Source organism: Cladosporium halotolerans (genome assembly GCF_011745625.1).
Source record: "Cladosporium halotolerans strain TM138-S3 chromosome Unknown Sca13, whole genome shotgun sequence".
NCBI lineage: Eukaryota > Fungi > Ascomycota > Dothideomycetes > Cladosporiales > Cladosporiaceae > Cladosporium > Cladosporium halotolerans.
The window spans coordinates 554,674-570,105 of record NW_027191464.1 but is presented as its reverse complement, the minus strand read 5'-3'; the positions used below and the strand labels follow the sequence as shown (position 1 = coordinate 570,105).

General features: G+C 54.3%; 8 protein-coding genes across 8 annotated transcripts; 5 read left to right on the top strand and 3 right to left on the bottom strand.

Annotated features, from left to right (window-relative positions):
- Positions 1-471: 471 nt before the first annotated feature.
- Positions 472-2,358, bottom strand: WHR41_04683 (uncharacterized protein; the record flags this gene model as incomplete). The annotated part of the gene is made up of 1 exon (XM_069373289.1): positions 472-2,358. One exon carries the CDS (start codon positions 2,356-2,358, stop codon positions 472-474), a length of 1,887 nt encoding a protein of 628 aa, XP_069229860.1.
- A 433-nt stretch (positions 2,359-2,791) lies between these two features.
- WHR41_04682 (uncharacterized protein) lies at positions 2,792-4,014 on the top strand. The gene is made up of 2 exons (XM_069373288.1): positions 2,792-3,005; positions 3,058-4,014. The coding sequence occupies exons 1-2, from the start codon at positions 2,975-2,977 to the stop codon at positions 3,849-3,851; spliced, it is 825 nt and encodes a 274-aa protein (XP_069229859.1). The 5' UTR covers positions 2,792-2,974; the 3' UTR covers positions 3,852-4,014.
- Positions 4,015-4,355: 341 nt separating this feature from the next.
- WHR41_04681 (uncharacterized protein) lies at positions 4,356-5,252 on the bottom strand (the record flags this gene model as incomplete). Its single annotated transcript, XM_069373287.1, has 1 exon — positions 4,356-5,252. The coding sequence occupies one exon, from the start codon at positions 5,250-5,252 to the stop codon at positions 4,356-4,358; it is 897 nt and encodes a 298-aa protein (XP_069229858.1).
- Positions 5,253-5,786: 534 nt separating this feature from the next.
- Positions 5,787-7,532, top strand: WHR41_04680 (uncharacterized protein). Its single transcript, XM_069373286.1, has 4 exons — positions 5,787-6,478; positions 6,532-6,895; positions 6,947-7,044; positions 7,095-7,532. Exons 1-3 carry the CDS (start codon positions 6,002-6,004, stop codon positions 6,970-6,972), a joined length of 867 nt encoding a protein of 288 aa, XP_069229857.1. The 5' UTR covers positions 5,787-6,001; the 3' UTR covers positions 6,973-7,044; positions 7,095-7,532.
- A 78-nt stretch (positions 7,533-7,610) lies between these two features.
- WHR41_04679 (uncharacterized protein) lies at positions 7,611-8,619 on the top strand (the record flags this gene model as incomplete). The annotated part of the gene is made up of 3 exons (XM_069373285.1): positions 7,611-7,743; positions 7,796-8,380; positions 8,442-8,619. 3 exons carry the CDS (start codon positions 7,611-7,613, stop codon positions 8,603-8,605), a joined length of 882 nt encoding a protein of 293 aa, XP_069229773.1. The 3' UTR covers positions 8,606-8,619.
- Positions 8,620-9,158: 539 nt separating this feature from the next.
- med5 (Mediator of RNA polymerase II transcription subunit 5) lies at positions 9,159-12,287 on the top strand (the record flags this gene model as incomplete). Its single annotated transcript, XM_069373284.1, has 1 exon — positions 9,159-12,287. One exon carries the CDS (start codon positions 9,159-9,161, stop codon positions 12,285-12,287), a length of 3,129 nt encoding a protein of 1,042 aa, XP_069229774.1.
- Positions 12,288-12,561: 274 nt separating this feature from the next.
- On the top strand, positions 12,562-13,831 carry WHR41_04677 (uncharacterized protein). The gene is made up of 3 exons (XM_069373283.1): positions 12,562-12,667; positions 12,782-13,388; positions 13,453-13,831. The coding sequence occupies exons 1-3, from the start codon at positions 12,618-12,620 to the stop codon at positions 13,549-13,551; spliced, it is 756 nt and encodes a 251-aa protein (XP_069229767.1). The 5' UTR covers positions 12,562-12,617; the 3' UTR covers positions 13,552-13,831.
- Positions 13,832-14,024: 193 nt separating this feature from the next.
- Positions 14,025-15,021, bottom strand: WHR41_04676 (uncharacterized protein; the record flags this gene model as incomplete). The annotated part of the gene is made up of 3 exons (XM_069373282.1): positions 14,025-14,095; positions 14,148-14,865; positions 14,938-15,021. 3 exons carry the CDS (start codon positions 15,019-15,021, stop codon positions 14,025-14,027), a joined length of 873 nt encoding a protein of 290 aa, XP_069229768.1.
- Positions 15,022-15,432: the final 411 nt, after the last annotated feature.

Sequence of the window (15,432 nt, the reverse complement as noted above, 5' to 3'; positions counted from 1 at the left end):
TAGAATTACACAGGTCCTGTCTGCTTGCAAGATGCATGGAATCGTCCGATTGTTGCAACCACCTACCAAACCAATCAGTCCAAGCGACGAGTACCGCACAAACCTCTCCGCCTCCATCGAATCAGTACGATTCGTCCGGTGAGATGGCCGAGCGGTCTAAGGCGCTAGCTTAAGGTGATACTGCCTGGTATTCCTGAAATCGCTAGTCCGAAAGGGCGTGGGTTCGAATCCCACTCTCATCAACATTTCCTTTTGCACTTCCTCACGAGCCACTGATCTTTTGCACATGGAGGGGATGACTTGGAGGATGCTGTTCGACAAAGTGTGGCGTTGAAGTCGCCGCGATGCGCTTGGTTGAAAAAGAGCTCTAATCTGATTCTTTGCCAAGTCGGCTCACAGAGCAATTTGGACGTGTGCGACGACATAGCTCGAACACATTCCGATTTAGAGTTGGAGCTACTATTGAACAATCTACTTCGTCTGGACCATCTCGCTACCCAACCCCTTCCCGACCGCATCCTTCGCTTCCCTCACCTCTTTCTTGCTCAGACCCAGGCTGTCAGCATACTCCCCGAAAGCGAGCAACATCTGCTCCAACCCGTTTCGAAAATCCTGCACAAGCTCAACCACTTCCTCTACCTGTCTGCTCTTCCTCGGATTGAACTCCACATCCGTCCAGCTCGGCTCGAGCACCTGCAGGAAGCGCTGGATCTCGGCGATGGTGGCCGTGTAAGTGCGGATGACGGTGGGGACGTCCTTAGCGGCCTGGCCGAAGTCGTCTTCCTTCAAGCTGGCTAGCACGAGGGCGGTGAGACTGCGGACGGCGTGCACGATGTTAACGCGGTTGCTGCGCGGGACACCGAAGACGACTGCGTTGGCCAGGCGGGAGAAAGTCTGGCGGAAGGGCTCGCCGAAGGGTGTCTTGAGAAACTGGAGCATGTAGCCGCTGGTTTCTTTGCTAAGGCCTTGTTTGCTGAGCTGGGCTTGTTGTTCCTTGGACAGGACGCGATCGGTGCCCCACTCCAGAGCACGTCTGGCGCGAGGCGTGAGAGGATTCTGGGCGTTAGGGCTTTGGCCGATGGATTTGGCGAAGTTGCCGAAGTTCTGAGAGAGAGACGTGGATTGTTTGGCGAATACTTCGCCCTCCTGTACGCCTTGGTTCGCGATTTTGGGCAAACCCATTGGCGCGGTCTGCGGGTGACCAATGAGATGTTCTTGTTGTTTGCGGGAGAGCTCTTCAGCGGCCATCTTCGCGCGGCCTTCGACCGGATCCTGCGAGGCTCTGATACGAGAACGGATGTCTTCGATCTCGTTCAAGCAAATGGCGCTGATCTGAGACCAGGTGCTTCCAGTCTTGCGATCAACCTCTGAGAAAATGGACTTTCTGCGCACATCGAATTGCGTGCAAATCAGGAAAAGCTCCCAGAAAGCGAAGGTCCTCGGCACATCCTTCTTGCTCCTCAGTCCAACAAGGAGCGAGCCGTTCGGATCCTGGGACTTGGTCACGACCGAGCCCGCATTATCTTTGATCTCGCTAGTCAACGGACTGCCCTTTTTGAGCGGAGGCTCAGCGACGTAGAGGGTGAAGAGTGCGTTGCTGACTTCCCACAGCATTACCAGCATGAACGAAGAGGTTCCAGCTTGCCAAATAAGGCCAGATAGGTGAACGAAGCCGCCTGGTGTTGTGCTTTTTGGCAAGGTGTAGAAAAAAATCCGTCCAAAGAACGCTGTCCAGGACCAGGCTGTGCGGCGAAGGAATGTCAGGTATACAGGCATGATCGTCACCAGACCAGCAAGTGTCAGCTTGAAAGACCACTGTGCCAATGATGGCAGTTTCTCTTTTAGCTTAATCACTGGGCTGGTCTCCTTCACGCCTTCTGTACTTTCCTGCTTTTGCTCCTCCTTGCTCTTCAACAGTTGCACGGTATCTCTTTCGCTGTAGAAGTGCGCACATGTCTGCGCGACTGCCAAGTAGATGTACAGAGACCTCAGAAGAATTGGATTCTCGTTCAAGCGCGGGCGTTCGTATGCCCTTCCTTGATCAATCCAACCCAAGTTCGCATCGTTCCCTTGCGACCAGATATATGTCTCGCCGAAGATGAATGCCGAGATGCAGTACCATCCAAGCGCCGTGATACTTCCTCTTGATGTTAGATGTTGGTAGAATGTCTCGAAACCTGATGTTGTATTCCTGTCCCCGACATGTAGGTTGGACAACCGTACGATGAAGACGAGAAGGACTGACATGAAGAGCAGCATCATTCTGATACCAGGGCGACCGAGCACAAAGAATCGCCAGAAGAGATTACCTTCTGACATGAGTACTGCTTCTCCGTAGCAAAGAATGAGGGCTGACATTGTCGCGCGTGTAAACCGGCGGTGCATTGCTGGCGTTAGGAAGTCCTTGTAGGATCTGACCTTAGGCCCCGACTTTGGAGACATGCTGGCCATGCTCGCTGACGGAGCGGAAGTGTTGGTCGATTGGAGAGTTGTAGTCCGAGTCGACATGCTAGAGGATTCTGAAGAAGAGAAAGTGGACGCGAAAGCCGCGCTGAATTGACGTGGCTCCTATGCACTCATATCAGTCGAACTGTATTGCCCGTCGAGGTGTTGTGTGTGGAGTTGCGCCCGATGAATCCGGCGTTGTCGCGGTTGGGCGTTGCTCAGCGCAAAGATGTCGCGGTGTCACATGTTTCGAAGCTTTCTCAATCTCCATGGTAAACAGTCTTGGCGGAAGACGGCGCCGCGAGCGACCGGACGTCATCCCAGCCGGCTGGCGCAGCAGGCACGGGAACAAGCCTCAAGGCGAGGCCGGACCTCACCAGGCACCGCTCAACCCGACCGTCCACGCGACCCTTCATACACCACTTCTACACACTCAAACCATTGCATCGACGTCGCACATCGCCACAATATCGCTGGTTGAGCAATTCGGATCAAGACACTTTGGAACTACACCGCATCCGCCAACATCATGTCCTTCAACGATGCCGGCGCACTCGAGTGTAAGCCTATCACTCTTGCCGCCTACCGTTCACGATGCTAACAACCCTCCAGCGCAGCCTACAACATGGCGCCGCTCAGACGACCCTCAATATGCCGACGACCCCGAATTCCAGGCTCTAACAACCACCCTCTCGGACAAACTCTTCACTCTTACATCCAGCATTTCGCGCCTCAACAACCAGATCTCCCTCCTCGGTACGCGGCGCGAGACCGATCGCGTGCGTGAGCGCGTGCAAGACCTTCTGCAAGAAACAGGCGACAGTTTCAAAGACATCGGCGAAGGACTCAAGCGGGTCAGCGCATGGGAGGACCTAGGCCCGAGCCAGAAGTACACGCAGGGCAAGCTGAACCAGGAGTTTCGCGCTAGCTTGACGGAGTTCCAGGTGCTGCAGCGGCAGGCACTAGAGAAGCAGCGAGCGAGTGCAACCGCGGCGCGCACCGCGCTGGAGCAGGAGGAAGCGGCCGGGTCGCAGCAGCAAGGCGGCGGCCAGCAGCAGCAACAGCAAGTTCAACAGCAGGAGCCTCGTCTGGCCGATCAGTCGGACGTTGACTTCCAGGAATCGCTGATCATCGAGCGCGAGTCCGAGATCCGCAACATCGAGCAATCGGTCGGAGAGCTAAACGAGCTGTTCCGCGACGTGGCGCACATGGTTCACGAGCAGGGACAAAGTCTCGACATTATCAGCGACAACGTCACACAGACGAGGGACGATACACGCAATGCCGATCAGCAGTTGAGGACGGCGAGCCGACACCAGAAGAGCGCAAGGGGCAAGGCGTGCTGCCTGCTATTGATTTTGGTGATTGTGTTGACGGTGATCATCGTGGCTGCCGTACTTGGCTAGGGCAGAATGTCAAGATGAGCTGTATTTTCGTGTTTCTCAACTCGCCGATACACAGTAGGCCTGTGTTTGGCTATACTTCTGCATACCATATACCTTTTTGCGATTTACTTAGAGCGATATTCCAAGGCATGCAAACGAATTGCTCAGATGAACGCTTCTAGCACTTTTTGGCACCATTCCTACTGTCGAGCTCGGGCTTGTATCTCCCAGCGGTGTCAGTTCATTGCCGACTTTCAATCCAAGGCCGTCGCCTCGTACCGCCCTCGTACCATCGTCCCCGAGTCTCGCGCTCTTCACTCAATTCATACTTGCTGGCATGTTTGATATCAATATGTCGGAAACCAGAAGCTGCCATCTCCAGTCGTAGCGGCTCCTCGGCTGCTTGCGATGTCTAGCGATAGGCGTTTCATAAGTTGTCGTCAAAATGGCGCGCAGCAGATGAGATTGTCGTCCTGGGTCCCTCGAGGCTTGCAGACCTCTAGAAACTTCTTCCCATCCGAACTCTCATCCCCTCTGCCGATCCGGCAAGTGGTCCGCGGCGCCGCCCCTCGCCGTCCCCTGGCTGCTCCCAAGCGCACTCGCGTCCCCGTCGTCCGGCGCCCGCGGTCCAACCATCCAATCCTCCATCAACAACCACTGACTCCAAGCCTTCTCCGCCGCGACAATCTCCTCGACCTTGGCCTCATCCAGCGGCTTCATGAACGGCACACACTCATCTCCGCCGCCCGCGCTGCCGGCATCGTAGTGCTGCTTGCAAGTCCGCCAGCCGCCGTGCTTGGCGGCGAAGAGGTAGTTGCGGCGCTCGCAGTCGAGGTGGGGTGACACGCCGCGCTGGTAGTCATCGCCGAAAAAGCCGTGGAGGATGGGGGGTTTGTCGAAGCCGGTGATGATCAGGCGGCGGATGTACGGGATGAGAGAGACGAAGGTGGGTGGCTGCTGGCTGTGGTTGTGGTTGGAATTGGTGGAATGCGCCGGACTTGTGAAGCCATTGCTGGCGGGGCGGAGATAGGTTGGGAAAGAGAATTGCGAGTTAGAATGCGCTGATGAAGGACCGTTGCCTTGCGGTATCGCAGATGTGATCGGGTTTGAGAGCCATTGGAAAGGAAGGCGGATGTTGATTAGAGCGCAGAGAGCTTGGGTGCCAGGCTCATGTTGAGCGTGGTCGAGGAAGTAGCGTTGGCAGCTTTGGTAAGCTGGGTGCCAGTCGATTATGTCGAAGTTGGGATCCCCAGTCAACGGCGCGGGCTCGTCGATCATCCCCTCCATGATCTTCGGTATGCGGAGTGGTCTGGCGGAGGAGGACGAAGCGGAGGCCGACGAGGATGAGGAAGCGCCGTTGAAGTGTTGTTGGTAAGGGTCGTAGGGATTGAAGGGTCTGGAGTTATAGTGCTGGTAGGCCATGATGGGCAGGTTTCAGATCGGAGGCTGCTTTGAGTGGTTCCTGCAAGGCACGCGGATCGAGGCACGAGGCGCAGAAACTAAGAAGTCATGAAGTCAGAGAGTAGCTGCGTAGATCGGGGAGCTGAGCTTTGTGCTACGAGGCTGAAAGGGCGGAAGCGAGAAGATCTGGGCCACGAACCCGGGCTTGTGATATTGCAGCGCATAGCTTTAAAATGAGATCATTGCGGTATCACGGTATCACGCGCCTGGAGCTGGTATAGACTAGCGCGCAAGCATCAGGAACAGGCCTAGTTCAGTTCAGACGGTCTTCGGAAGTGATGGGATGAAGCTGCCTCGCGCGCTGATGACGCACTCAGCGAAGGGTCCAGTGGTCCATTTCGTCCGCCAAACCCTAGCTCGCGTGGAGCAGAGATCGATTGCCTGACTCGCCAAAGGGATGAGCCTTTTCGGGCGAAGGAATAGCGTGTTATAGTCACTCGTGATTATTCTGAACTGAAGGAGTGCGAGATGTGTCTTGGAAAAGTCCTTCATTTGTATATAATAACTCGGGAGAAAGTACTCCTGGCCCAGCTCCACTGTGGAAGGTACAAGCATTTATGGAATCAATAACTCCACCAATCGACGTCATTGTAATGATGATGCGATGGTTGCTCGGTCTTTGGAGCTCTTCGCAAGTGGTCCTATACAATCGTCTTTCCACCTTCTTCCATATCGCTACTTGACAAAGTACTGGCTCTCAGCTATATCCCATGTTCAGGAAGATGGCGTCGCAAACCTACTCACTGACCTCCCGCATTCCTCTCAACAATGGCCTCTCCATGCCACATATCCACCTGGGAGTCTACTTGACTTCAGGCCGCGAGACCAGCACAGCAGTCCGACATGCCCTCGAAGCCGGCTACCGCGCCTTCGACTCGGCGCAGATGTACCATAACGAGCGCGAAGTTGGCTCCACAATCCTTGACTATCTGCAGAAACACCCCGATCTCAAGCGCGGAGACATCCACTACACCAGCAAACTAGCGAGCAACTCGAGCTACGACGTCGTCCGGAAGAGCATTAAAAAGAGTGTGCAGGAATGCGGGTTGGGCTATATTGATCTCTTCCTCCTGCATTCGCCGTACGGCGGGCCGAAAGCTAGACTTGACAGCTGGAAGGCGCTGGAAGACGCGGTCGATGACGGCGAGGTGAAGGTTCCGGGAGTCAGTAACTACGGCGAGAAACATGTGAGTATGAGGCATGCTGCTGCTCGGAGAGGTGGTCCTGACAAAGACATTAGATTGCCGAGCTCATGGAGTCGAATCCGAGAATCAAGCCAGCCGTCAACCAGATCGAAGTCCACCCGTTCAACACCCGCTCAAAACTCACTCAGTACTGCAAAGACAATGATATCGTCGTAGAAGCCTATGCACCTCTCGCTCGTGCATACAAGATGAAAGACAAGACGATCGTGGCCTTGGCGAAGAAATACGGCTGCACCTCCGCTCAGCTCTTGGTTAGGTGGAATCTGCAGCATGGACACGTGCCGCTGCCAAAGAGTGTGCGAAAGGAGCGGATCATCGAAAATGCCGACATCAGTGGATTCGTTATCGACGAAGAGGATATGAAGAAAATGGACTCGCTGGACGAGTACCTTGTCACTGGTGAGTATTGAGCTCGGTCATGTGACGGCTTGCATGCTGACATATCTTCAGACTGGGATCCTGTGGACGCCCCATAAGCGCTAAACACACGGATGCATCGTTGTCTGCGCGTTTGATGACCGCGTTCGCGTTTTCCGAGGGCCGGGTTGGTAAGCGAAGAACTTCCCTATTCTCGCAACCTAGCGTGTTGATGTAGCAGTGGTCTCGGCCTTGAATGCTTGCCGTACCGCGATCTCGGGTCGACGTTTGTCAGCATCTCTATCGCGCTTTCATTGGAAGTCCAATGAGATGATTGCCTTCACGCCTCTCCGTGTTTCATTGTGTCTGGTAACAATGTTCCTCCGCATCCGCTTCGGGGACTTTCGATGGGAGCGCAATTGTCGCTGATGACGATGCCACGTACCGAAAGCGTGCAATGCAGCTTCCCTTGATTATGGAGACGCTCTGCTCGATAAGCAAGAATTACTTCTTGCATTTTGCGCATGCGAATTCCATGCGGTTCTACTCAAAGGCATGCGACTGTTGAGGGCTTAGAAACCAAGATGCTCGTCGCGTCTGAACAGCTGGATAGGCGATCTTCATGAAACATATATAATCGCATAGTGCATCTCCCACAAGACTTAATTATCTCCTCACACTGATTCCCAGCATCAAAGCCACGGTGACAATCACATCCAATCCGACGACCAAACCCACACGGACAAATACCAACATCATGACGCTCAACTTGAGGGACGTGCCCAGGCCGGCCGAGATGAAGACCTACCATGCTGAGAGCTACGATCGTATCTCGCCATCAACGACTAAGTTCGATGCAAAGGGGAAGACGCTTTTCATTACTGCTGGTGGTGCGTGTGCCTCAGATCATCATTCGCCCGCGTCCCACTAATCCACCTTCAGCGACTGGTATTGGCTACTCCATCTCTGAGTCCTTTGCTCAAGTTGGTATCGCCCGTATCATCATTATCCAGCGCCGCCCTGAGGTTCTTGCCCAAGCCAAGAAATCTCTTGAAGCAGCTTACCCAAACACCAAGGTGGAAACCTACGCCGCCTCGCAGTCCGACTTTCCGCGCATGAGCGAGATCATCAAATCGGTCGATGAGATCGACGTCCTGGTCCCGTGCGCCACCTATTTCTCGGACGCCTTAACGCCCGCCAAAGCCTCAAGCACCGAGGACATTGCCAACTACTTCACCGTCAACGTTGTCGGGGTCTTCCACCTCGTGAAGGAGTTCCTTGCACTCCCCTCCACGGCTTCTGGCGGCCCCAAATCCGTCCTGCAGGTCAGCTCTGCTGCTGCGCAGCTCTACATTCCCGGAGCAAGCGCATACTGCGCGTCCAAAGCAGCGGCCAACTCGATCATCACGCACTTTGCATTCGACGAGCCAGCCAGCAATGTCAAATTTTTCTCGTTCCACCCTGGCTCCATCTACACGCCTCTGGTGGAGAAGTCGTTGCCTAAAGACCTCTCGGTATGGGAGGATGGTAAGTCGCACAACGGAAAGCCCAGATGATTTCCGCGCCTGCTGACCATTTGATCCTGCAGTCAAGTTGCCCGGCGACTTTGCCGTCTGGCTTGCCGGTCCAGAGGCGGAGTTCCTGAACGGTCGCTTCGTGTGGGCCTCGTGGGACGTGGACGACCTGATTGCCCTGAAGGAAAAGGTCGCAAGTGACCCTTCTTACCTGACCACTGCTGTGAGCTACAGTTAGGCAGAAGAGTCATCGAATCTATGCGTGTATGGTAGTTGCAGTTCAATCGAGGCCTAGGAGGTTGGCAAGTCAGAGCGGACGACGCCAAATCAGGAGGCAGCTCATTTCAACATTTGATAGCAAATGAACGAGTTACGGGCGGCTGAATATATTCATCGAGCATGAATCCTGGTGCCTTTCGGAGTGACAGTCAAAAACGCACAGGAAGCAGTATCCTCGCATTTACTGTTGCTGCAAGTGTTTCAGGAATGAAGCTTAGTAATGTTAATAAAGCAGGAGCTGAAGGGAGGCGTTAGAGGTTGGCTTTGGCTTGGCGCGGGAGAGCTTCGTGGTCCTAGCGCGGACTCCAAACCTGGGTCCGTCTCTCCATTGCCCATTCACTACCACGAGTCTAATACAGGATCAAACTAAATCGACCCACCTATTTTATAGACTGGCCACATATGGGATTTTGCTGAAAACTGTCGTGTACATGGGCACTGCTTACTCGAAACCATCGTCTTGATTGCTGCGTTCTCTACCTCATCTCACTGGTTCGCCTCACCGTCAGAGCATGGCTGCTGACGCGGATGCGAAATTGCGCGAAGACGCGCAGGCATGGCAGCTTGCGTTACAGACCGCCAGAAAGCGACGGCTTCGATGGACTCAGTTGCCTCTGAGAGAACTCTCCAGCAAACACAAAGCGTCGCCTGCTGAGATCGCCGACATCGTGGTCCGCCTGCACACGCGCGGAAGACCATTCGTCGACCCTTTGGTTCCTCGCTACATTGAGCAGCTCATCAAAACGCGATGCACCGGCGGCAGTCATATTCTACTCGCCATGTTGCGCCACTCGCGGCTTGCCGATCCTTCCACGGTAGCCGATTACAACACCGGCACAGAGGCCTCGAGCATCCCGCCCTTCGAAGAACAGATCTTCACGCTTCTGAGAAATATGCTGGCCGGCATGAAGTTTTCAGCAGGCTCTTGGAAGGCACATAGTCTTGTTCTTGCAGTGACGCGCTGGCTACGTGTAGCACGCAAAGCAAATGAGCTAGACGTGGGCAAGCGCATTGACTCCGGCTCCATGTCCGGCGCGGACGGGCCTGCTGCAACCACTTTCGAGGCTCTTGGTATGCTGGCAATCGCTGTTTTCGGGCATCGCTCCTTTCGCGATATTGAGAAACAGCCTTGGTGGAAGGCCAGGCGGCCTACGATTGTTGGCGAGATGGAGCAATACGATATTCACGTCCTGCAATGGATCCAGTCCCAGCACGCTGGACACCTGCAGAATTTGACCAAGGCACGACCCTTCCTCGAAACCGACGACAAGGGCTCCCCTCTCTTCACGGATCAGCAAGTGCTCGCATCCATTGGCGACATCCCGGTGGTCAATTCACGTGCGGGGCTTTTCGTCTGGCTCAGTGCGTGCCTCTGCGCAAGGCCGCTCACCGACGACGCAACGATGCGCAATTACATGCTGGTTCGCAGTAACGACAACGCTCAGACGGCTGCTGTCGATCTACTGATCGCATCTTTCGATGTCCTCACCAACGCGCTGCTACGTCACGAATCTAGGCAAAGTGTGCGATTCATCCGATCTTTCATCTGCAACAAAGTCCCTCTCCTATTGCATTCTCTTCTTGGGTTCAGCGGTCCGAATGCAGTGGAAAACTGTATCCAGATGTCGTTCATGGCCATTACTATGGATCCCCTGACGCCACTGAGTACAGGTGCAACGGATGCTCGGGATGTTATGAAAAAGACCAGACTCGAATTCCTCTTTGCGTGCTCGCTGCATTCTCTCGTGTCCGAGCGTACTATTGCGAGCTTGGTCAATGAGCAGTCAGTGACTGTACCAAAAGTGACAAAGTACACGAAGGACGGGCTTAATGCGCAGACTTCCAACAATACTGGACGCCTTGATACTTTGATTCAGGAGCTTGACTCCATGAACGGAAATGCTGGGGCGATCTCCGCTTGCATCGTGGATACCATCAACAAATTGTGCGCGAACCGGGAAACGACCGAGCTGAAGACCGTCTGTACCTCGCTCACAAGGAAATTTCCCAATCTGGACGTCATCATGCTCTTCACGCAACCTGCAAATCTTCTCCTTCCGCTTTGCAATGTATTGAACGACTGGGTTCATGATCAAGACTCCAGCGAATTCCAGCCGCCCTATGAAGAGTTTGCCTGTATTTTGCTTTTTCTGCTTGCAGCGATACATCGCTATGATCTGCAAGCATCTGATCTTGCATTGAACCAAGACGATAACTTCATCATGAAGATGCTGCTCCGGGTCCCTCAAAGCATCCATATCTCGGATTTGACAGATGAGCAGAAGAAACAGCTTGCAAAATGGATCGAGGGATTGTATGCTACGGATGAGCAAGGCGAGACTACTGGTATAGGCGACGAGGTCATGTCTCAATGTCCGCCTCAAGCTTTCTACCTTCTGGTGCCTGTGCTCTTCGACCAGAGTGTTCTAGCCTGCAAGTCGAACGCTTTGCCAATCAACACTATGCGTGGGGGACTGGAGTTCCTACTCGAGCCTTTCCTTTTGCCATCCCTGGTAGGGGGCATCAATTGGCTCCTTAAACACTCTTGGGAAGACCACAATGATGCCGAGATCTTACTGCAGATCCTGGAAAAGCTCCTCAAGCCGTCAGGCAGCTCGCAGGAAATGCAAGCGATGCACAAATGCATTCTCGCCATCGTCGCTACTCCCTTGGAATCGGCTCTGCAAGAGCTAGCCCGCCGAAAACCTGAGAAGAAGAATCAGGCTAATGCTTTGATCGAGATACTGAAGCCTCATCTGCATCAGCAAAGAACAATGGCCGTTCCTCGCGCAGAGCTGGACGGATACGCAGCGAGCGGGCTGTTAACTCATGCGGTCAAGAACACCGTTCGCGAACTTGCCTTGTGGGCTGCAAGCGGCGGTACAGACGCCCCTCCGAGATTCGCTTCACACCTTCTACACTGTAGTCTACAAGTTTGCGGTAGCCCTTCGGTGCTGCAAGCTGTCACCGAGGAGATCAGAGATCAGACGACCATTAGCAACGGTCCCATCGCACTGGACATCTCCGCAGCGCTAGTATGCGCGCCAGATCCATCGTCTTACACAACGCTCATGAACGTGGGACCTTCACCGACTTCACAACCCCGTCTCTCCTTGCGGGATGCTCTGCGTTTGGCCACCTCGAACATCCGCCAGCTGCTGGACATGCCAGTAGCAGATGCAGAGGCTCTCGTCCGCCTGGCTCGCAAGGTAGAAGCACAGTCTGCTGTCTCTCAGATGGCATTGGTTCCAACTTCCACCGACGACCAGAACATGACAGATCAAGTGATGCAAGACCTAGGCATGGGCACAGGCGACGCGCCCGTCGCAGCAGAAAACTCGCTGCTCGGCGGAGACGCGGGCCTGGGCCAGGATGTCAATACGGACTTCAGTACTGCCGATTTCGCCGCTGCCGCCAACCCTTCGATGGACCTAGGCGACTCGTTCAATCAGAATACGAACGACATGATGCAGCTCGACAACTCGGGCAACATGTTTGACCTCGACATCGATTTTGGGCAGCCAGTCCAGCAAGGCGGTCAGAATGGCACGGGCGAAGGAGGGGATCAACAGAATGGCGAAGAAGATATCTTTGCTGGCCTTGATATGGGTGATCTCGGGCAAGACTTTGACTTTACTTAGCCGGAGAGCATTTCTTTCTGATCCTGTGCCCCAGATTCGGCAGCAAGCAGTATGCAAAATTATTAGCCATATCTCGCAGATAGCCATAAAAGCTGACGAGGCTCTGTGGAGTTGAACAAGCTTCCAACACACTTCGTTCCTGTCCCTGACTCCACTTGATTTGCATTAGCTCCTCGCTAGGTTCTGTGATGCATACCGAGGTTCGGCGGGGTACAACCGCCGCTCAAATGCAAACAACTGGACGTCTGACATTGACAAACAGCCAGCACTTGCTCAAACAATAACGAAAGCACTCAAGTTTCTGCGAATACGTGAGATCGTAACGACGCCATGCCGTACTCTCTCAAAGGCCGTAACGTCCTTATCACTGGGGGTTCCAGGTAAGCATCTCTGCCCTGTGTCTGATACTCCTCGGGTTTGGTCAATACTTCTCGGAACAAATCCTCTTCCCGTTTCTTGCATCTGCAATATAATCAACACTCATCCCTTCACAGAGGCCTCGGTGCTGAAATCGCCCGCAAATTTGCCGCCGAAGGCAGCAACATCGCGATCAACTACGCCAACAGCGAAGCGCCCGCCACCGCGCTCGCACAAGAACTGCAATCCACCCACAACGTGAGGACAACCGTCATCAAAGCCGACGCAGGCTCCACATCCGATATTAAAGCATGTGTGCAAACCGCGACCGAAGCGCTCGGCGGGCTGGACATTGTCATTGCCAACGCGGGCTGGACGCGGTTCTCGAACTTCGCTGACCTGGACGCGCTGAGCGAGGCCGAGTGGGACAAGTGCTGGAAGACCAATGTCTGGGGCGTCAAGCAGCTGGCAGCGTCCGCGATGCCGATCTTCAATGCGAATCCTGACGGCGGTGTAATGTTAGTCACTAGCTCGATTGCAGGGCGGACGATTGGGGGTTCGAGCATGGCATATTCTGTAACGAAGTCGGCGCAGCTGCATTTGGTCAAGTGCATTGCGAAGACGCAAGGCGCGAAGGTTCGCGTTAATGCGGTTCTGCCTGGGTTACTCTTGACGGACTGGGGTAACGAGTACGGCGAGGAAAAGATTAAGGCGCTGAAAGAGGCGGCTGTGTTGAAGACGGAGGTATGTCACCGACCTTGTTCGATGTTTGCAGAGTCTTGGACGGCTAATTGATGTCACCTCTTAGACCGATCTGCAGGATTGCGCGGAGATGTTCGTTTCGCTTGCGAAGAACACAAGCATTACCGGTCAGCATGTGCAAGTGGATGCTGGGCTGGCTATTTGAAGTTTCGTGGAACAATGAAGCGACCATGATGCACGCCAGGAGCGTCAGCAATGCCCATGTCAGCAATGCCCTATGGAAGAATATTCTCAGCTCCTACCATGTGGTTTTGTATTGGTCGAGAGGGTGGGCATATGTATTGTGGATGTCACCAACTTTGCTCGTCGTGACATTTTGCATTCACAACGACGCGCTCGTGTTTATGGTTCCATCTTGACGGGTCTCATATCGAATCTATTTAGAGATGAAAAAAAACAGAGCATGAGCGAATGAACACTACACACCTTTCACTTTCATTACACTGTAAACTGGGAGGCTTTGAGCGAAACCCCTCCTGAGGCCACCATCCCTTCGCTCTGAGCAACTCCCGTTGTGTAAAATGGTTCTTTTTTTTTTGGTCCTTACGATGCATTTTGGATCCCGTTGAGCTCTTTCGCCATCTTAATCTCGTCAGGTCAAGTGAAGGCAAAGCAACTTTAGTCCTTGACAGCACGTAGGGTGAAAGACAGCGGCAAGCGATCCCTTCCCTCCTTCAAGGCCCACTCACCTACGCATACAAGTCAGCAAGACATCCACTCCTAAACACATGCAAAACTCACCACCTCCAATTTCCACCATATGTCCCCTAACAGCCTCGTAAGGCACACTCCGATGCTCCACGAGCATCGTGATCCTCAACCCCTCCCCCAGCAACGCACTCACAATCTCACCCAACCCATGGTTCCACTCCACACACTTCCTAACCTTCGGCACCTCCCCACCCTCCTCCGTCTTAACATACGTCCAGCTCGAATCCGTCACAACGGGCTCCACAACCTCGAAATAAGAATACTCGACCGCCAACCTCCCTCCCTCCCCGCCCTCAACAGCAAGCAAGGAAGGATGCACCTCCCTCATAAAGAACTCCCCACCACCACTCCTCATCAGACCCGCCACGACCCTCGCCCACCGCCTCACATCCGGCAACCAAGCCAGAGAACCCACATTCACAAAAACAACGTCGAACGCCCGCTCGCCCAGCAGCTCCACGGAATCATAGACGTCCCCCTCGACGAACTCGCACCTCTCGCCCCCAGCCGCTTTGCCAGCCAGCGCGCGCGCCTCGCGCACACTCGCGCCGCTGAAATCGAGCCCCACGACGCGCTGCGCGCCCAAGCGGGCGAGCGAGAGCGCGTCAGAGCCGATGTGGCACTGTAAGTGGGCGATGGATTTCCCGGCAAGGGGGGGCAGGCGTGGGAGGTCGAAGGTGAGGGCGTCGGAGAGGGCGGTGGGGGAGGCGATTAGGTGGGCGAGGTTGTAGGTTGGGGAGGAAGCGTGCTGGGCGGATCGTCAATGAAGGAAGACAAGGGCGGGTTTCGCTTAGAATTGTGGTGGAAATGGTCTGCTTACGATCGGGGCGCGCTCGTCCCAGCGTTCGCGGGTGAGGGTCTGGTAATCGATTGAGGACGACGGGGGTTGCTGGTCGGTTGACATTGTGGAGGCTTTTCGGTATTATGATATGGAAGTCTTTTGAAGTGTGTAGTTATTCTCTACCGGAAATGATAAGGGAAGCGAAAGAAAGTCACAAATTGTAAAGGTGGACACTCCTGCAAACACAAAGCAGACAATATGCACACTCATGTGAGGTTACATCGATCGCTTCCTTCGGCGAACCGAATCTCGACACCGCACGCGGTAAGGTACGAAGCTTTCAGCAGCAAGTCAGCTCTCCGGACTGGCTGCTGCAGCAATATACAGCCAATTTACAGGCCCAGTGACAAAATAAGCGAGCCTGGCGCTGCATGCAAGGAAACATTGTATTGAAAGGAAAGAAGTGAAGTGAGTCAAAGGCCGTATATAGCTTAATTAACAGTTCCCGGTACATGCACCAGAATTGCCTGCACA

What these genes read in the sequence shown, in the direction of transcription:
- WHR41_04680 (XM_069373286.1), top strand. Translation starts at nt 6,002, where the DNA reads ATGTTCAGGAAGATGGCGTCGCAAACCTACTCACTGACCTCCCGCATT. An exon ending in GTAACTACGGCGAGAAACAT is followed by an intron (nt 6,479 to 6,531) that starts GTGAGTATGAGG and finishes CAAAGACATTAG; the next exon opens with ATTGCCGAGCTCATGGAGTC. An exon ending in GGACGAGTACCTTGTCACTG is followed by an intron (nt 6,896 to 6,946) that starts GTGAGTATTGAG and finishes ACATATCTTCAG; the next exon opens with ACTGGGATCCTGTGGACGCC.
- WHR41_04682 (XM_069373288.1), top strand. Translation starts at nt 2,975, where the DNA reads ATGTCCTTCAACGATGCCGGCGCACTCGAGT. An exon ending in CGATGCCGGCGCACTCGAGT is followed by an intron (nt 3,006 to 3,057) that starts GTAAGCCTATCA and finishes ACAACCCTCCAG; the next exon opens with CGCAGCCTACAACATGGCGC.
- WHR41_04677 (XM_069373283.1), top strand. Translation starts at nt 12,618, where the DNA reads ATGCCGTACTCTCTCAAAGGCCGTAACGTCCTTATCACTGGGGGTTCC. An exon ending in CTTATCACTGGGGGTTCCAG is followed by an intron (nt 12,668 to 12,781) that starts GTAAGCATCTCT and finishes ATCCCTTCACAG; the next exon opens with AGGCCTCGGTGCTGAAATCG. An exon ending in CGGCTGTGTTGAAGACGGAG is followed by an intron (nt 13,389 to 13,452) that starts GTATGTCACCGA and finishes GTCACCTCTTAG; the next exon opens with ACCGATCTGCAGGATTGCGC.